This window comes from Protopterus annectens, chromosome 3.part0 (assembly GCF_019279795.1).
Source record: "Protopterus annectens isolate FY-2018-M chromosome 3.part0, PAN1.0, whole genome shotgun sequence".
In the NCBI taxonomy this organism is placed as follows: domain Eukaryota; kingdom Metazoa; phylum Chordata; order Ceratodontiformes; family Protopteridae; genus Protopterus; species Protopterus annectens.
Genome location: NC_056731.1, coordinates 7,158,758 through 7,179,306, shown reverse-complemented (window position 1 = coordinate 7,179,306; position 20,549 = coordinate 7,158,758). Strand labels below are relative to the sequence as shown.

At 39.4% G+C, this 20,549-nt stretch overlaps 1 protein-coding gene across 2 annotated transcripts in view; it reads left to right on the top strand.

Moving 5' to 3' along the window:
* The first annotated feature begins 421 nt into the window (after window positions 1-421).
* The window catches only part of YME1L1 (YME1 like 1 ATPase), a 1,802,807-nt gene continuing 1,782,679 nt past the window's right edge, over window positions 422-20,549 (top strand). For both annotated transcript variants that reach the window (XM_044064545.1, XM_044064544.1), the window contains exon 1: window positions 422-899. In XM_044064545.1, the coding sequence (XP_043920480.1) occupies window positions 867-899 (33 nt within the window). In that variant the 5' untranslated portion in view covers window positions 422-866. The remainder of the gene's footprint in view (window positions 900-20,549) is intronic.

The window sequence follows — 20,549 nt, the reverse complement described above, 5'->3', positions numbered from 1 at the left end:
TTCTGTCCTTCTAATGTGACATCAGGAAGTAGAAGACATTGACTGTAAAACAAAAATAATACTAGCCATGGCAGCGTCCTTCAGATCATTTTGGGGCATAACAAATTAGAAAATAATAATAACCATTTACTTTGAAACAGAGGCATTAGCAATGCAGAAAAGTCAAGACTGGCTGAAAAAGATATGTTTTTCAGTTTTGCAGTGCGGTTATCTTTTAACACATTAGCATACAGTGCTGTACTTTAATATATTATTTCCTTATGTCCGCCCACAACTGGCACCTCCTTCACTGTAACATGCCTATCCCGTAAATAAATAATGGGCGTGTTTATGTTTAGTGCCGCCCGAGGGGACTGCACCTGGGCGGTTTTACTCTTCGTATTTCAAAGTCAACAAAGTACATAATCACCTGGTTGTCATTCTAAATTTCTATACAAAATTATTGAACTGCAGTTTGTTTTTGGTACTGGTACATGCACGTCTACTTTTCATTGTTATAATACTCCTTATTTATGCCTACGTACACATCGCTTTTTTTGGAATTGTTATTTATATTGTAGCGTTTTGTTAGTAACCCTTGTAAGAAGGAAACGTTTCTCACAGAGCTTTCACTGTAAATGAGGTCTGACTTCATGGACTTCACAGTTCACAAAAATATATGTAAATAAATATTTTGACTTTGCCCGGAAGTGTATTTTTGACCTATAGAGGGAGGAAGCCATTTTCATAACAGACTGATGGTGCTATTTTCTGGCAAAGTAGGCACGGCTTTAGCTCCTGTGTGAAAAGTTCAATTTGGAGGATATCATTTTCTGTTTTTAAATAGAAAGGAAGCATTTGGAATTATTTTCTGACGTTATTAGAAGATGTTTTCGCTTTCCGCCACAGTGCAACCACAGGTAAAGCATGAAATACTTGTCATTATTGTTTATTGTATGAAGTTATATGAATCCGTTTATAACAACAGGCCGGGGTTACGTTTGTGATTCTTTAAAAAAATGTTACAAGTTAAGCATTGTCCAGAAGTTGGAAGAGTTTTGATCAGATGGTTAACATGGCTGGATTTAAGCACGTTGTCTTGGGCAGCGGATTCAGTTGTGCTACCAGTTCATTGTTTGAATAGTCCGATTGTCCTGCGGTTGCGTTTTGTCAGCCTGGTTTTAGTTGATGTCGTGTAGGTTTAGAAGGAATCGCGTTCGTTCTGAGGAACCGTGCTGCTTTTGTGGGATTAAGACTAAACTTATTCTTTAGTTATAAGTGTGCATTACTATCGCTAATGTGTGAACAGACAGAGAGTATTTATGCTTTAAAATGACAATGGTTTTACAACTTTTATACATTGGAACAATACTGAGGCTCAGCGAAACATGAAAGTATCAAGAGTTGATAAATCCATGTTATTTCCTGTTGGTGTTTTTTTAACCCTAATTTATGTTCACATTAATGCATAGCTCTCAACATAATTGGGGAAAATAATCAGGGACAGTCGGGGATCCTTTTGAAATATTAGTGCTTTTAAATTGAGACATTTGACAGAGTAAGACAATTGAGAATTTATATACATTTTCTGAAGTAAAATATCTATACAATTGTTCTTTATTAAGGATAAATTTCTTCAGAAGTCACCAGTTTTAGGAGGGATTAAGTAAAAATCGGATACAGAGGTATGGTTTAATTCAGTCCTTTTTAGGTTAAATCCTAGGTCTGCTATTCATATGGTGTTGTTCTCAAAGTCTTACCTATAGAAACGGAGACAAATCTCATATTAATCGGGAATACAAACACTTAAGTCTGGCTCTCAACCTCTTAGAGTAAGAAATCTGGACAAAGCCATGAAAAAAGTGGTACAAACAGGGACAATTTTTAAATATTGCTCTTACAAGTTTAGAAAGTTGATAAACATGTTTTGCATTGGCATGAATTTTCTGAAGGGTATGAAGTCTAAAACTCAAATGTCTTATTATTTTCTAACTTCAATCTTTAATGATTTGCCACTAATTTGCCAGAAAGCCACAATTTTATGAAAAACGGACCAAAGTTATAAGGCAAAAATCAGGACATTCTGCGAAAACCTGTACAGTTGAGAGGTATTTACATCCACGACCTTTACTCTTAAAACTGTCAGTTTTAAGAAAGATAGAACATTGTTTTTAAATTTTAGAGCAACATTTTGAGCCGAAATCAGGGATAGTTGGAAGGTATGTGGTTTAAGTGACCACTGAAAACCTCGTCAAGCCCAGTATGCCGATCAAGGAGTGTCAAGTTTAACTGAAGTGAATTTTTTACACCCATCCACTCCTCCAGGTTGATATTAAAGCTGGCTAATGTCTATACCTCTCAACCTTGTCCTAGAATCCTGCACAAAAGCCCAAATTTGGTGACTAACTTTAATTATTGCATTTACGAACTTGGAACGTTGCTAGAATAACAGGTTTTACAGTAGCATGATTTTTCTGAATGGCATGAACTCTGAAACTCAAATGACTGACATTATTTTGTGGCATAAATTCTCAATGTTTTGCAAGCAAACCACAAATTTTGAGGAACAGCCCAAAATTAGGAGGCAAAAATATGAACGTTTTGCATAATTCTGAACATTTAAGAGGTATGCTAACATCTTGCTTTGACAACTGAGAGAGGGCCTGTTTTGTAAGTTAAGGGTATTCTTTAGGTTAGAGAAGCTGAAAGCCAGAAAGTCTTATTTGTGTGCAAGTCCTTGGAGTGAGTTTACTCAGTGCCAGTAATCTTGCATGGGTGAAAACAATTCAGTTTATAATTTCAAGAATTATCCATTAAGAAAAGGTCGTAGAATGTCGGTACTACAGAGCGAGAGCAAAAATAAATAAATAAATAACCAAAGTGGTAAATAGTGTGAGGGAAAGTACATTTTGTATTGACTGCGTTTAGGAAGTCTTCCTGCTTTGCTCGGCTGTTCGGTCGGAGTATTTCCTCTAAGCTCTCTTCTAGTCTTGGTACCTCTGTGCTATTCCCTTATTAGACCTGGCCTTAAATACAGTACTTTTTTTTTTATGTACCTTACAAAGCACCTTGATGAATTTGAAAGACCTTAAAGATTTCTGATCAAGATGTTTTCTGGACTGTACAAGTTGAGCAACCTTAAACCTAAAAGTCCTGTCCCTGTACTCGGTGTTGTGTAGACTCCTGATGGGTTGTTTCTGTTTACAGTTTTGATTACTGAAAGTCTGTACCATTTTTGGCCTTCTTCACTTTAACAGTTGTCTGACATTGATGCAAAAGAAACTCAGCCTTCACCACACGATCAAGCAGCACCTACTGTTGAGAGAGATTTATGCTCGTGTGCATTCCTTGCCTTATGAACACTGTGTTTACATGTCAAAAAGTGCAACAGTTTTTTTTTTTTAAACCAGAAACATCTTTATTAAATTATCATATATGACCTGGGCAATTTTACATTTATATAAATGAAAACAAACCATATTAACACGATTTCAGTTGCAAACCACATTGACATAACTGTAGTTGCAAACATGATACATCATTTATAATCTGTCCAGTCATTGTCAGTCAGGCATTGCATAGCTCATTCAAATCCTGCCTTCTTTTAAACCTCGTTCCTCCTCTGCAGTTGTTCCCACAATTCTCTCTTTTTCTATGTAATTTGCTCCTATGCTTTTCTAAATATCCCAATTCCATTTTTTTAAACACCTTTATTGAATTATTACTTGTGACATAGGCAGATTTACATTTATATAAAAGTAATCAAACTATTAATAAGTTCACAATTACAAACATTATACTTCACATCTTGCTAATGTATATCATGTAACCTAAGCAACATTACATTACTATTGTTGCTATTTCTAGTAAAGTTGGTTTAGACTTTGATTTCCATTTTCTAGTAATTGCTTTTTTGGCAGCCACCATAATTAGACTCAACAAGGCATTACTATGTCTAGGCAGTTCCGATTCTGTATCATAGCTCAAAAAATAATTTCTCAGTTACCTGTCTCCATTTCATACCCCCTATTGTACACTGTCAATCTCTCTTCCCAATCCTTTCTAACTTCCTCTGATTCTCATAGTTATCAAGCAATATTTTATATGCTGTACTAATTATTCCTTTTTTAACTGCAGCTTCTGTCCTAAATTCTACTAAAAACTCTACCAGTGCTGGTCTTTCGTTAAGGTACCCACTGTTTTTTCTCTCCGCTTACATTGTGGTATCATTCCTTGATGGGAAGGGCAGTCTCTAAACTGCAGTCCAAATAATTATTTGCGTCTTCCCATTCTGTTATCTTTCCCTCTCTATTTATTTGCTCTTAATACCTTGGTTCCTTTGCCAGACTCAACTTATCCCACTTGACTATTGCTGTCTTCCCTTCCCAGATAAAATCCTTCAGCTCTTTATTAATTGCTATCCATAACTACTTCTCTGTTTGGTAAATGTATGCCTGACCTGTGCATAAGACTAAAGGGACTAAAAACATTTTAACTGCTTGTATTTGACTATCAGTATCCATATCACAGAGCTTCCATTTTCTCAGTTTTTGTATTATCTTTTTAGTCTCTTCCAACAAATCCTCAGCTGCCACACCGGACTTCTTTTAATCCATACTTCTAAATAATTCATTTTATCATGTTCCCATAAATATGGATATTGCTGAACCAATTTGTGTGTGGGTACATAATTTACCACTATTGCCTTTGTTTCAGCTTTATTCATTTTGTATCCTGAAAAGATGCAAAACTGTCTCAAAATGTTCCACAACTCTATAATGGTCCTTTCTGGTTTTGTTAGGTGTAAAATATCATCTGTAAATAGAGCCAGCTTTTCTTGACTACCATACCAATCAGATCCCTGAATTTCTAAGTATAATGCAAATAACGAAGGAGAAAGATGACACCCCTGCCTGGTTCCTCTGCTCAAGTTGAAATTATCAGAGAGGGACCCACCCACTTTAATTTTCACCTTCAATCCCTCATATATCCTCCTAATCAACCTTATAATTTTATCAGAGGAATGCAAATGCTTCCATTGTCCTGCTCATAAAGTCCCAGCTTACTCTCTCAAATGCTTTTCCTGCATCAAGACCCACCAACAACAGTGGTATTTTTTCACATTGTGCTTCTCTCTGGGTCATCTATGTTCTGTTAATATTGTCAAATGTTTGTCTCCCCTCCACAAAACCACATTGATCCATATCTATCAATTTTGGCATCACCTTTGCCATTTTTTTAGCCTGTATAGACATAAGCACTTTATAATCCTGGTTTAATGTTAAAATGGGCCTGTATGAAGCTGGACCTGATGGATCTTAACCCTCTTTAGGTATTACAGCTACCACCATTTTCTTCCAGGATATCTGTACTTCTCCTCCTCTTAAAATGCTGTTAAATGAAACCTTCCAGAGCTTTGTCTTTTTCCCTCTTATCTTCCAAACTTCCACAGGAATACCATCTGTTCCTGCGGACTTTCCTGTAGATTGGTAATACATCAGCATTTTTATCTCATCTTCTCCTATCCTGTTAGTAATTGAGCCTCATCTGCCTCTGACCTTGGCATATTTAATTCTTCCATAAACATTTCATTTATACCTTTCATTGATTTCCATATTTCTCTGCTTTATACAGACTTTCATAGAATTTCCAAAATATTTCTAATACCTCTAGAGGATCTCTTGTTATCTTCCTTGTTATAGACTCTCTAAGCTTTTCAATGGCCCTTTCTACTTTCTGTTGCTTGAGTCTTTGGGCTAAACGTTTTGTGCTCTAGAGTTAACAATAAACAGTTCCTTAATGGCGGTCTTTCCTTGTGCATATTCTTGAGGTAATCCCTTTATTTTCTGTTTAGCATTCTGCATTCGCTTCTCTTCTTTTTCTGTGGGATTTCCCCCTATTTTATGATACTTTACCATTTGTCTGTCCCTCTAAATAATTCTCGTTACTGCTTTACCATATCTCCCTTTCTTCTATTTTCACCCTGTTTTTAAACTCCACTTCAATATTTATCTCATTCCCTAGCAATATTTTCAGAAAAAAAAATTTCTCCTCTAATAGCTCCTGATTAATTTCCACTACTCATTCTTTAAATTCGTCTCTTTTCAACAGATAGGTGATAAAGAGCAAGTGTCATTTTTATTTTAATTTGTGTTTTTATTTTGGTTGTTATTGGCGCATGATCTGAAATAGTTATTGGGTGCATATCAAGACCTTCAATTAAAAGCACATGTTCCTGTGAAATGTATATTCTGTCTAGCCTAGACCAGTTTTTGAACCATGAAGAATAATATGTAAGTTCACTCCAAACTCATAGAGTACTGAATTCACATCTTTCATGCCAAATATTTTCATAAATTTCTTCAAAAATATATCCTCCTTTATATTTTCCCTTCTGGGCCCGCAGACACATCTTCACTGTTGCAGACCAAATTCTAGTTCCTACATGTAATATTCCTTGCTGAAAGCTGATTATTTCTCCCATAATTTTCATAAGCTCTATTACAGCAGCTTTCAGTGGAATATAAATACATGCCAGTGTAATCCTCCTCCCGTGCCAGTAGCCCCTTAGTACTACAAATCTACCATTATTATCTTTTTTTCCCCTCTTTTATCACTATTGGTGCTTCTCTTGCAATTAATATTAGTACTACTCTTCTTTTGCTCCAGGTATTCCACTGAACAACCATCCTGAAAACCTTTATCAAATTTACTTGTTCAGTTCTTTCCAAGTGTGTCTGTTGTAACATAGCTATTTGCAGTCTACATATTTTAATATAGTTCGCTATCTTTCTTTTTAGTGTTTATCTGTGAGGCTTTCCATAATATCTTTACACATCAACAGTATCATATTCTTAAAAAAAGTTATTTCCATCTTTTGTGTATAAAAGCTTTTTTTTTTTTTTTTTTTTTTTTTTTTTTTAAATGTCTAGTTCCAAATTTTGTGTTACATGCATGTACATGTCTAGTTCCAGGTTTTGTGTTACATGCATATACTGTTGTCAGGTTAATCTCTTATACAGTTTCTTGTCCTATCTGTTTGAGCCTACGTCGCACCTTGCAAAACTTTTTGCTTTATTGAAAGCCCTCAAACAAAAGACACCCCCAATACCCCCTAAAATAACTTCATAACACACAAAATTATGTACATCTTCAAATGAAGTTTTACCCTCGTACTAGGAACAAATGTCCCAAACTGGCAGCCACATGCACATATTTGAGATACCCTAAAAGAGCTATCCATGCTAAGAGGCATGGTACAGCCTGTGCTTTTACTGAGTGCTGTCTGGCTTCATCTTATTTTTATGTAGCTGTCTCAGCAGGAAAAACACTTGAATGCTTTCAGTAAATATTTTCCCCAAGCCATTTCTCTTTTTATCAGATTGTCTCCTAGAAACATAAGAAATGGGCACAAAACTGCCAAACATACATTTGTTTACTAGAAAAAAGCTTTATAATATTCCGTATTCTTTTTAATTTATGTGCTTTCTCTTAAAGCTTGTTACAATATTAAGTTAACGACCTTAACCTAATCATTCCCTATGCAATAATGAGAAAAAGTACACTAATTTTTCTTTTGTCATGCTCTTTTAACCAGATTTTTACAATGCAGTGCCTTGTTGTATCTTTCGGCTTTTCCCGGTTAGGGGTCGCCACAGCGGAACTCCAGTCTGCTAATGAATGGCAGTAGATTTTACGTACCGAGTTGCCATCCCTGACGCACAACCTTCATCGAAAGTACGCCCATTCACGCATGTCTCCACACAGACGCTTTAGCTGAGAATCGAACAGGACAACGTCTAACTGTGAGGCGACAACGCTACCGCAGCACCACCAATGCAGTGCCTACATTTCTTAAAACTGAACAAGGAGAGAGAGAAAAAGGGAGAGAAAAAAGAACAAAAACAGGCATGCCTATTTACATTAGTATCCACAGTACATTTAAAAATAACTGAGAAAACTTTATAGCATGCAAAGAAAATCATACACTGTTAATAGTATCATTAAGACTAAATTTTGTTTTACTTATCTCCTCTCCTGAGTATTTTTCCAAACATTAATGACATAAAGTAGGGTCCATGCTTTGGAATCCCCTGCAAGTTTAACAAAGTTAAACTAGTCCAATATTTCCAGATTTTCTTGTTCTGTCATGTTGCAAAAATAAAATTAATACCTAAACTGAGTCGTTAAGCCCACAAGGCAGAACACTGCTCCATTTAGAAGTCAAATCCACACTTGATTTGAAAAGAATAAAGATTAAGGGCTTTAGTCCATAAGAACACTTGGACTTCATTAGACTCTTTCACTTCCTCCATAATTCAGTTAGTAGTGTCGGGTGCCGGTTATACAAACACTGTATGAGACCGTGCAGACTGCTTCAAAAATATAATTATTGCTTTGTAGTCCCACATTTGTCAGTTTCCAAGTTATTGGTTTTATTTCTGTTCATCTCCATCTCAGAAACCCTGCCTCTACTTATTTCCAACATGCTGTTAATTCTTCTAGTCAACTCTTGATTGTTTCCTTCTCTCAAACATTTTCTGTTGAAACATTGGAAAAGGTTTCACTGGCACAGCCGTCTGTGGTCTTTATTACCAGAAGAACAAGTAGCAGAATCTCCTTCTATTTCACAGTTCACTTTTTGTTGTACAAACTTTTGTATTTTTTCCTTAGCATGTACTTCATCAAAAAATGATTTTGGCCCTCCAAGGAAAAGTATTTTGAAGATAGCTGGGTACAGCAGTTTGAATCTCACACCTGCTTCTCAACGTTCTCTGAATAATGGGGTAAATTTACTCCTCTTCTGCTTGGTGTACGAGTAGTTATTCTCCACAAACAACTCTGCTGTCTCCCACTTTTAGTACTTTTTCCTTTTGTCACAGTTTTGTCAGAAACCACTCCTTCTGCTAAGATTGCTTCTTTGCTGTTAAAGGTCTAAATTGCTTTCTCATAGCTAGCCAGGTTTGGAGCATACACAGGATGTGCACTTTCAGTTAACAATTCCTGTTATGGAGTACCAGTCCAGTTGCTTATTTGTGTTTTCATTAAGTTAATACAGTATGTTCCATCCAGCTTCTCTGGTACAGCAGAAAATCTCCGGTTTTCCCTACGTGATCTGTCCCCTAATTCTATTATTGTTTGAAATATCTCTTCTTGTGCAGTCTGATATTCAGTCAGCCTTTTATTTATTTCATCCTCTGAGTTTTATTACCTTTTCTGAATATCTGTTTAAAGCGTCTTCCTTTTTACTGTTTGAGTTGATATACACCATTTAGTGTTTTGTTTATTTTTAATTGGGTCTGTGTGCAGTTGTCTTACACTTTCCTCTAGGTTACTGGAAGTCATGTCTGTAGCTTGCACTGCTTTTGCTGAACAACTGCAGTACTTTTCCTTGTCAGTGTTTCTTCATCTGTTTTAGCTGATTTTCCATCAGGTCTTCCATATTTCATTTTTCCTGGCATCCAGGTAGTGCACAGTTACTGAAATTTACCCATAAATTTAGCTCCACTGGTTTTCTCTGCTAAGTTTCTGTTTTCACACTGCGAGAGCTAGAATTAAGCTGTTACTGAATGTGCAGTCATCTTGGAAGCATGTAACAACTTATTTGCTTTGAAAAAACGACACTGATTGGATGACAGACTGCAAAATTCACGCCTTGAGTAAATGGAAATAATCTTACCACGGGTAACGAATACTTCTGCGACGAGAGGTTGCGCTCCTAAGCTGACCCTTTGATGATAAGCTTAGAATGAGTCTGTAAACCCATAGGTTATAGCTTCTTGATTATTGGCTACATACTGAACTAATGCAGGCTGTAAGAAAATGCTACACTGTGTGAAGTCTTTGCAGGGTCAGAGTAATAAAGTATGACACCTTTACTGTACTCGGTTCTTTTGTGGTGAAATCTCTGATGATAGACCCATTAGGATTAAGCTGTTTGAAGAAAGTTTAGAGGGGTGATTATAACAAAGATTTTTTTTTCTTTTTCCCAACTTAAATAGTGTGATGTTAAATATAGTAACATGTCCAACAATCTTGGTGGCTTTGAAACCGCCCGCCCCTCTTGTAAGTTTGTGTTTGGATACTCCTTCTGGGCCCATCCCATTTGCTCACTCAACTGAGTGCAGTGAGATCATATTCTGATTTCAGGCACTCCTACTGTGTACAAAGAGAGCATCTGGTAAAGAGAAAAAAAAAATTTAAGCTCGTTTCCTGCCTTTCCTGTAAGTGGTCTTTTCTGCTGAGCCCCCAAGCCTTTCTGTTTTGGAGGGAAGCCTTCTAGCTTAAATTTGTTTCTTAGAACTAGCCAGTTTTCTAGTTTCAGCACTCAAATCTGTTTCTTTGAACTCGTTGTAAGCACTAAATAAGTCGCAAATTACTACAGCACTCAACTTTCCGCACTTGCCTAGAGGAAAGCAGTTTTTATGACTTAATAAATAAGCACCTATCCAGGCATGTCTAAGGGTCAGCTCCCGGTGATTTCTCCTGTCTACCTGATGAATCTGGGCATCTTGGGGCAATGCAGCAATTGCCTACTGTACACGGACAACTCTCTCCTCCTACCACCCAACACTACAACTTGTGAGAGATGCACTTATATTGCCAAACTGGAAGCAAAGCTCTCTTCGCCCAAGACTGGACTAGACAGTCAAGAGGAGAAGGTAAACACTAATCACATAGTCCCTCAAATCCTACACCACCAAAACACACACATAGAAACACAACACACACCTACATTCACGGAGGCTCTCAATAAAAACCTGCCCAAGCATCAGGGACCTCCAAAGCAGAAACGCAAGCAAACTCCACCCCCCAACACAACCCAAATAACACATAGCCCACAAACGTGTGCCACTCAACCACAGCCCATAAGGCATAACAACGTACCCAACACTCTAGTCATAGGTGACTCTATAGTCAGGCACACTGATGTTCCACTCACCAGGCTAAACAAGGAGAAAGTTACTGTCAGCTGCCCTTCAGGTGCCAGGATCCGCCACACAACGCACGCACTCTGGTCACTCCACAACAAGTACAAATATGACACTGTCATTGTCCATGTTGGTGTGAATGACCTGAGACTTACCTCCCTGGACTACATGAAAAGAGACATGGAGGAGCTCTCCGATCTTGTAGCCCAGGCAGGTATGACCTTGGTCCTGAGTAGCATCCTGCCATCACCCAGAATGATGCCACAGTCCAAGGACAAAATGATTAACTTCAACAATTGGCTAAGCTTCTGGTGTCATTCTAAGGGGATCCAGTATTTGTCTGCCTGGGATGACATGATCGACAGACCACAATGCTTTGCCAGAGATGGCTTGCACCGGTCGTCCTTGGGATTCCAGATACTGGCTAAGGCTCTTGCCACCCCTATAGTGCCTTTTTTAGGCAAGGTTCAAATGACAAGTTCACCACCGTAACAGGTACAAGCAAGCAAAATCTGAGGGTAATGCTACTCAATGCTAGAAGTCTAAACCTCAAAATGCACTCATTCGAAGCACTTCTAAAAATGGAGAACATCGACATCTGTGCAGTGACAGAGACCTGGTTCAAAGCCTACTCAGAGGCGATCTCTGCCTAACATACAAAGCTATGTCAAACCCATGGCTGTTGGACATGCTCCACTTAAAGAAATCCCAATCCCTCCGAGCTACACGCTCTAGGGACCTAAACCTTATCACCACAATAAACAGAACATGCTGGAGGGATAGATTCCTGTCCCAGAGACTTCCCATACTCTGCATTACCAGGCTATAATTCATACCACACCTTTCGGCCACCTAACCCAGAACGAAGCACTAAAGCTGGAGGCGTGTCCATATTCAATAAGGATATCCACACCTCCAGGCTAGTTGCTCAGCATAATGCATCTGAGATTATCCAAGTGCAACTAACTCTGGGCAAGACCGCAATCCAAATTGTAGCTTGCTACAGACCCCCCACCATGCCCCAGGATTCCCACTCCTCATTTCTTGATACACTGGAAAGTATTAGGGTACAACCTAACACCCTAATAATGGGCGATTTCAACTACCCCACCATTAACTGGGAAAACTACTCATGTACCAACTCTTTTGCTCAAAGTCTTCTGGAATTCATAAATTCCAACGCCTTGGATCAACTTATTCACACCCCCACCAGGGGCAGTAATATCCTTGACCTGGTCATTACCAACATGGGTAACCGGTGTTCCACATCAGAGGTCAATTCCTCGTTGGTCAGATCCGACCACAAGCTAATCACCCTAGACATCCACATCCCACCTCCAATTAGGGAAACCACCATAAAAAACTTCTCCAAACCAACGTCACACTTCTTAAGACAGAAGTGGCAAACTTCATGACCCCCACGCAGACGGACAATACAGTTACGACTGCTGAATCCTACACAAATGCACTTTATAAACACTTACACGAGTGCATGGATCATGCTATCCCTACTAGAACCAAGATGCTATCCTCCAAAAAAAGGAAGCCGATCTGGTGGTCCTCTGCCATAAATAAATTCTACAACAGAAGAAAGAAACTGTTGCAAAAAAGAGTAAAATCCCATGACTGGAGGAACACCCTGGTCAACCTCAGTAAGAAGCTGAGATCCCTCATAAAATCCTCTAAAGCTAGTTACGAAAACAAAATTGCCACCGACTCTAAAGACAACCACAAAGCATTCTATAGCTATGTCAAGGATCTCAATGGCAACACTCGGATCTGCTCTGAGTTACAGCACAATGGCACTAAATAAACAGAACCAACTGATATTGCCAACATCCTGGCAGATAGGTTGAGTGCTAACTTTACCCTCCCCCCTCACCCCCTAGAGGGCCCATCTCTATACCGGAAGAATGCAGAGTTTCTGTAATCACTGCTGCACAGGTAAAAAAACACACTCTCCAAAGCCAAGAACACAGCATCCATGGGACCTGACAATATCCCAGGCTGCGTTCTACACGAACTACAGAATGAACTGGCACCCTACCTAAGTACCATGTTCAGTCATAGCCTCACCTCAGGCTTTGTGCCCACTGAATGGCGCACCGCGACGGTTATCCCACTCCACAAAGGGGGAGCCGCCCCAGGAAGTACCGCCCCATTAGCCTGACGAGCCTGGTCTGCAAGGCCATGGAACGTATCATCATGGAACTCCTAAACAAAGACATTGGTAATCTCCAAACTCTAGACCCTACCCAGTTCGGATTTGTAAAAGGCAGGTCATGTCTCCTAAACCTGATTGACGTCTTTGAAGCAGTCACCAAAGCCATAGATGAGGGTAAGGTGGTTCACACAGCTTATCTAGATCTCGCCAAGGCTTTCAACACCATCCCCCAGTCTGGAATTATAGATAAGCTCACTAAACTAGGTATAAATCCCTATTTCACAAGATGGGTTGCCAACTGACTCACGGACAGAATCCACACTGTGAAAGTAGCAGACTCCAAATCTGACTTCAGACCAGTGACAAGTGGAGTACCACAGGGTTCAGTCCTGGGTCCTCTCCTGTTAGCCTGTACTTCACAGAAGTAGATACCAAACAAAGAAGGTCTTTGGCTAACAAAGTTTGCAGATGACTGCAAACTAGGAGCCATAATCGAAACTCCTAACGATGTGGACATACTCCAAAAGGGCCTCACCGAGACAGATGCCTGGTGTCAAAGCCATGGCCTGAAGCTCGATGCCAAAAGGTTTGTCATCCCCGTTGGTAAAAACTCTGCACCCATGAACTACCACATAGCTGGTAGTCTACTTAATGCCAAAAATGTGATGGACACAGGTGGACAGTAGTATGTCCTTTGATAATCACATCGCCACAGTGGTCAGGAAATCCTTCTACATGGCTCACCTCATCACAAAAGGTTTCTCATCCAGAAAAAAAGAGGTAATTGTTCCACTCTACTCATCACTCATTTAGACCCATTAGAGAGTACAACGCTCCTTTTGGTATGTACCTCACAAGACATCTACAACAACTGGAAAGGCCACAGAAATACCTCACAAAGAAGATTACTGGCCTCAAACAGATGCCCTACGCAGACAGTCTCAAAAAACTCCAGCTTTACTCCGTCGCATATCGCCTACTCAGAGGCGATCTCTACCTAACATACAAAGCTATGTCAAACCCATGGCTGTTGGACATGCTCCACTTAAAGAAATCCCAATCCCTCCGAGCTACACGCTCTAGGGACCTAAACCTTATCACCACAATAAACAGAACATGCTGGAGGGATAGATTCCTGTCCCAGAGACTTTCCATACTCTGGAACAGACTACCTATCTATGTCAAACAGAGATGCTCATTAGCACTCTTCAAGAAAAATCTTGATGATTGGATGGGAGATGGGAAATTCACCCCGGGGATCACTTCTGTGGCTCTGCTCGACAGGGGCACAGGAAAATAATTTTCTTTGGTGGCGAAAGCCAGGGTACGTTTTTGGCTAGGCTTATATAGGCCCTAGTACCCTCCTATTAACATGTTGCATTTAGTATTAGATGTAATGTTATACACAGCATTATAAGGGAGTCATGCTTGACCATAAAATAGCCATGCATGCATTTCAGTATATTTGTTAAATCAGAGTTTTCACTTGTCTCCAAAACTAAAATTGTAAACTTTAAGATTTTAAAGTTATTTACACATTTCTTTTATAACAAATTTACTACAGCATAAAGAACAATGACTGGAAACCAATTTTGTCAGGGTGTAAATGTTTTTACTGTAACAGACATTAACACAAAATCAGGTGGAGGTGTTATGATAAAGATTAAAGATGGTTATGAGACCTGTGATTATTACATGCTCAATGGTAACACCAATACTATACACTGTGTAACTGTGACATTAAAGACAACCCTGGAACGTTTAACAGTTTTTGGAGTGTATAGACCACCAAAGTCAAGTGCAGATGACCTAGAGGAATTCATACATTTCTTGCATGAAACGCAGGAGGGAAGAATAATAGCTGAGGACTTAAATTTACCAGAAACAGACTGGAATAATATTGCTTCAACAATGTTGGTAAGGAAATTATTCATAACATGTATTCAGGAACAATTGCTTCAGATTGTAAAAACAAACCAGGGGACAGAATATACTAGACATTGTTTGTGTTCCTAAAGAAATTTAAGTTAATCAAGTCAAGTTTTACCACCGTTGATGTGCAGTGATCATGGGGTTATAAAGCTTCATTTGTTGCTAGATAATTCTGCCAAACTGAAATGTAAACCAGTACACAGAAGTTTAATCACAGATTATATAGAAGCAAAACAATCACTATGTACAGCTTATTGGAATGAGGTATTCAGTAGAAAAACTGCAGGTAGATTATGGAAAGTTTTGAAAGTTTAAGTGCAAAAAATCAAAAAAATGTTTAACATCATGATCTAGGTATACAACATCAGGGGGATATATTTCCATAAGAACAAGATATCTGATTGATTAAGGTCAGAGACAAAAAATATAAGAAATGGAAGAGAGGTCGAACTACAGCTTTGAAAACTGAAATGACCTGGACAAACAGATTAAGCATAGTATGAGACAGGATCAAGAAAATTTTGAAGAAAATTTATAAAAAGATATTTAGCATAATGGAAAACCTTTTTATAGATGATTAAGATGTGGAAGAGGTAAAGACACATTGATAAACTGTGTGCAGATTCTAAAATTTATTCTCAGACACAACAGGTTATAGATATAGTTGCAAAATCTTGTGCAAAACAGTTTGGCTCCAAAAAAGGGATGATAAGTTTTCCTAGTGACATCCAGGTAACCCCAGATACTGGAATCAAATTAGATTATATTGAAAAAGAACTGCACAAACTGGATCTAAACGATCCACAGGGAGGAGACGGAATTAGTAACAATGACCTGAGAACCCTTCGGCAAGATCTTACTGTACCATTATATGTATTATTCACTAGGCCGTATAAATATGGGGAGATTTCTCAAGATTAGAGACATGCGATTATTAAGCTTGCCTTTTAAGGGGAATAGGACAAACCCAGGGTCATACAGACCCTTAAGTCTACGTCCATGTTATGGAAAAATAATGGAGAAGGTAATATTGGAAAAGTTTATTGTCAGAACTGGGTAGGTTGGGACTTGAAACCATATATCAGCATACATATGTTGAAAATAGATCTATTACCACCTGTAACATGATGTTCTATAACAATATAATGGCTATGAATGAAAAATTGTGCTGTGATGTAACTTGTGTAGATTTAACTTCAGCATTTGACAGGGTCATGCTAAAAACACTTATCAATAAATGTACTCTTGATAAGATGGATAGATGCATGGCTTACAGATAGGACATGGCAAGTATTATACAGCAACTGGACAGGTGAAATCCTTGGTTACAGTCAGGGTGACTAGCAGGGCTCAGTCCTAGGCCCTTACTTGTTTAGATTGTATGTTTCAGACCTAACATTTTCAACTGAGGTGTTCTGTGGTCTGTATGCAGACGACCTGACATTCGGTAAACTGGCTACATGTGTTACAGATGAGGTATGTCTTCAAAATAACTTGACTAAATTGACCATTTGGGCACAGGAGGATAATCTGATAAATATATCAAAAACTAAGCATATGAGATTTGGGCGACATAATTTGAAAGGTGAATATTTAATACAGCACACAATGATTGAAACCGTGGACCCGTTTAAGGACCTGGTTATATGGGTAGATTCAGCTATGAGTTTTTCTAATCATATCAACCAATTGGTTAATGATAGTTATAGAACTATAGGTTGTAAAAAAAAAAAAAATTATAATTTATAAAGTCTAGGAAACCAGAAATGATGAAGTCATTGTTTGTTAGTTACATTAGATCCAAACTTGAGTATGGAATAACAATGTGGAAACCCTATAAGAAAACAAACATGAGTAAACTGGAAAGAGTACAGCGGAAATATACCAAGAACATCCACAGATGTGAAAATTTAAGTTATTATGAAAGACTAAAATATCTGAACTTGTACAATGTCTCTTACCGATATCCAAGAGGAGATCTTATTCAGGTGTATAGGGCTTTTAGACCACTACCTCTGGAATGTTTAGGGTTATCAGAAAGTGCTAGAGAATCATCAGACAACCTATGTAGAAGATTCTGTAGGAATGAGAAGGGTACTAATTGGATGTTCTTAGAGTTTCACTCATTACATTTGGGTAATCTGCTGGCAGGTTGCCCTCAGTCGGCCTGAATAACAAAGTCTTGGGTCCTGCGTCGGTTGCTGTCTCCTCTTCCATGACGTCAGGTCATCAGGGGTATAAAACATGCAGCCAACGCCATTTTAATCAGTCTTTCTTGCCGTGCCGTGCCCGAAGCAGAAGCAGTTCGCAAGTGTCGGTCGGGCGACTCCTGAAATTTTCATTTTCGAGTTTCAGAACCGAAGTCTTCAAACTAAAGCGAAGTACCCCATTGGGGAAACTTTTTCTTGCTCCTTACCAATGCCAGTAAAAGTTAATAATTGCATTACATGTGGGAAGCAAATACCTCATAAGGATTTTCATTTGTACTGTATTCTTTGCCTAGGCCCTGATCACAACGTGCCTTGCTGTCGGTTTTGTGCTAAATTTAACCAACGCACCATTAAGCGTCTGTATATTTTTGCTTCTAAATATTTTGGTTCAAGATTTAATTATCCTGAAATGTCGTCTGTTGTCAGTCCGACTACCGGAGTTCACAAAAAAGTAAGGAAAAAGACAGAGACAGACCGTCGAGGTCCAAAACCGACAAAGCTTCTCCTAAGCCAGTCGCCGGTACTCAGTTAGGCACTTTCACAGTCTCTGATGCCCGCTACTTTTGAGTCGCAGGCCACTACCGAGACCCATTCGGAGTCTGGTATGCCACGAGATTCAGCAAGTATTGAACTCGCGGGATGTCTCCCTTGGATGGGTTTGGAGCTGCTGAGCAGGCACCGGCTTCTGAGGGTGTTTTCTGACCTCAAAATTTGTATATTAAACCGATGCCATCATCAAAAACAAGGCCAAAAACTACTTCTATGTCTAAAAAAAACTACGCATGAGCCACAAGCTCAGGGCCCTATGCCTAAAAAACAAATGATCAAAATGGCTGAGGATTTAATTACCTTGATCAAGGGTCCCCCCCCCCCCCCCCCCACACACACACACACACACACACACACACACACAAAGAGGCCTAGGCAAGGCACTGATCTTCAGATCAGGTTTCCATTTCTTCTGATTCCTCTTCTGATCAGGGATTTTCTGTTCCACCTTATGAGGACTCTGACTTAGAGGAATCCATCCCTTCTGCTTCTCCTCCTGAGGATTATTCTTTTGGAGAGACTTTGCATACTTTAAGGGAACATTTTCATTGGGAGAGTCAGGACTTCTCAGAATCCAAAAAGGGGCTTAGGGATTTTCTTCTTCTTCAGCATAGGCCTTTGACAATACCTCCTGTAATAGACATTGTTGTTGATGTTTTCTTGGAATCAAGCATGGCTCCTGATTCCTTGCCCTCCGGCTCCTAGTAAGCCAGACAGATATTACAGGGTTCCTGACTCCCACAAATTTCTTTACAAAAATCCTGCTGCTGACCCTGAAACTTTTTCTCAGGGTCCCAAGGGTGTGAAGGCTTCTACAGCCAAAAATCCTATCCCTTCAGATAGAGACTCCAGGGCGCTGGATAGATGGGGAAAGAAGGTTTATACGTCTGCAACCTTGGCAATCAGGGCCTTAAACTGCCAGTTTCATATGTTTAAATATCAACAGCATGTTATGGGCTTACTGAAACAGAAAATGATGTCGATTTCTGATTGTGTGGAAAATAAAGAGTTACAGGATTTATTGCATTCAGCAGAACAGGTTGGAAAGCATACTTTGCAATGTGGTTTTGATTCCTTGCAGGGCCGCTGTAACTGGATCTGTGATAAGAAGGCATGCTTGGCTCAAGAAGCAAAATCTGCAAGATCACGTTAAAGCTAAATTGTTGGATGCTCCTTTACAGCAGGACAGTCTATTTGGTAATAAGGCAGAAGAGGTTTTAAAAAAGATGGAAGACAAAGCTAAATCTATGCAAACTGTAAAAGATTTCTTGCAAGTACAGCCACCCAGGTTCAGTAGACACTGGCCTACTAAGAATTGGTCCTTTCCTGTGTCCACCAGAGCCGCTCAGGGCAAACCCAGATGCTCCAAAGGCTCCAGTTTTCAATCACAAGGATCTTACAGGTCAAAACAATGGGGTGCCTCCACCTCCAAATCAGGAGGTAACAAAGCGCAACCCTACAGTAAGCAGTCTCAATGACTTTATTCTGCCATCTCCAAGCACTTATCTTTTGACAGCCCCTTTGGGGGGAAAAGTAGCACTTCATGCTCAAAACTGGCATTTAATTACTCCGGACAAGTAGGTATTAATTATAGTATCCCAAGGGTACAGATTTAATTTCCACACGTTGCCAATTCCAAACGTATGGCCAGATCTTCCACCAAATCAGTGGGCAGAGGCCCAGAAACAAGTCATGTCCCTCATGGATATGGGGCCTATTCAACCAGTGACAGAAAAGGAAAAAGGACAAGGATTTTATTCAAGACTTTTCCTGGTACCCAGGAAAAGACAAATTATGGCGTCCAATTCTGGACTTATCCATTCTAAACACGTTCCTGGACATTCCAAAATTCAAAATACTGACTTTACAACAGCTACTGCCTATGGTAGGCAAGAATGCCTGGTTGGTAACTCTAGACTTAAAAGAGGCATACCTGCATATCACAATAAGGGAATCTTGCAGGAGATCCCTCCACTTCAAAGCAGGCTATTTGCATTACCAATTTTCTGCACTGCCCTTTGGCTTATCTACTGCTCCCAGGGTCTTTACAAAGTGCCTGGCACCAGTAATTGCATTTTGCAGACAAAGAAATATTCAAATTTATCCATATCTGGACGATTGTCTCAGGCAGAGGACGACACTTTTCTTCAGCATCTGGCGTTTGTAAAAAGGCTTCTAGCATGCCTAGGGTACACCATAAACGAAAAGAAATCACAACTGGTACCCTCTCAAATAATTACATTCCTGGGTGCAAGCTTGAATACAACTGCCCAGATTGCTTACCTCACGCCAGGCAAACTAATTCAATTGACAACATGCTTCAAATAAGTCGCAGCAAAAACCCAGCTCCCTGCAAGACAAATTCTGCAGGCTTTGGGGTTCATGGCATCCTGCATTGTACTAATTCCATATGCGAGACTGCATATGAGGAAAATTCCGTGGTACCTAAAAAGCTTATGGAGTCAACATTGTCATAGCCTGGAAACAATGATTCCTCTCATTCCCTGCCTGCAACAGGAGTTCCTTTGGTGGGCAGAGGCATGTTACCAAAACAAGGGACTGTCATTCTACCCCTTGCCACCCAAACCCTAACTACAGACACATCAGACTATGCTTGGGCGGCCCATCTGGCAGGGAGATGCATTCAGGGCAAATGGATTCCAAACCAAATGCATCTACATGTCAACCAGAAAGAAATGCTAGCGGTACAGAATGCTCTGACAGCCTTCAAGGACTCCTTTCCTTCATCCAGGACAACTACTGATAAAGACGGACAACACCACA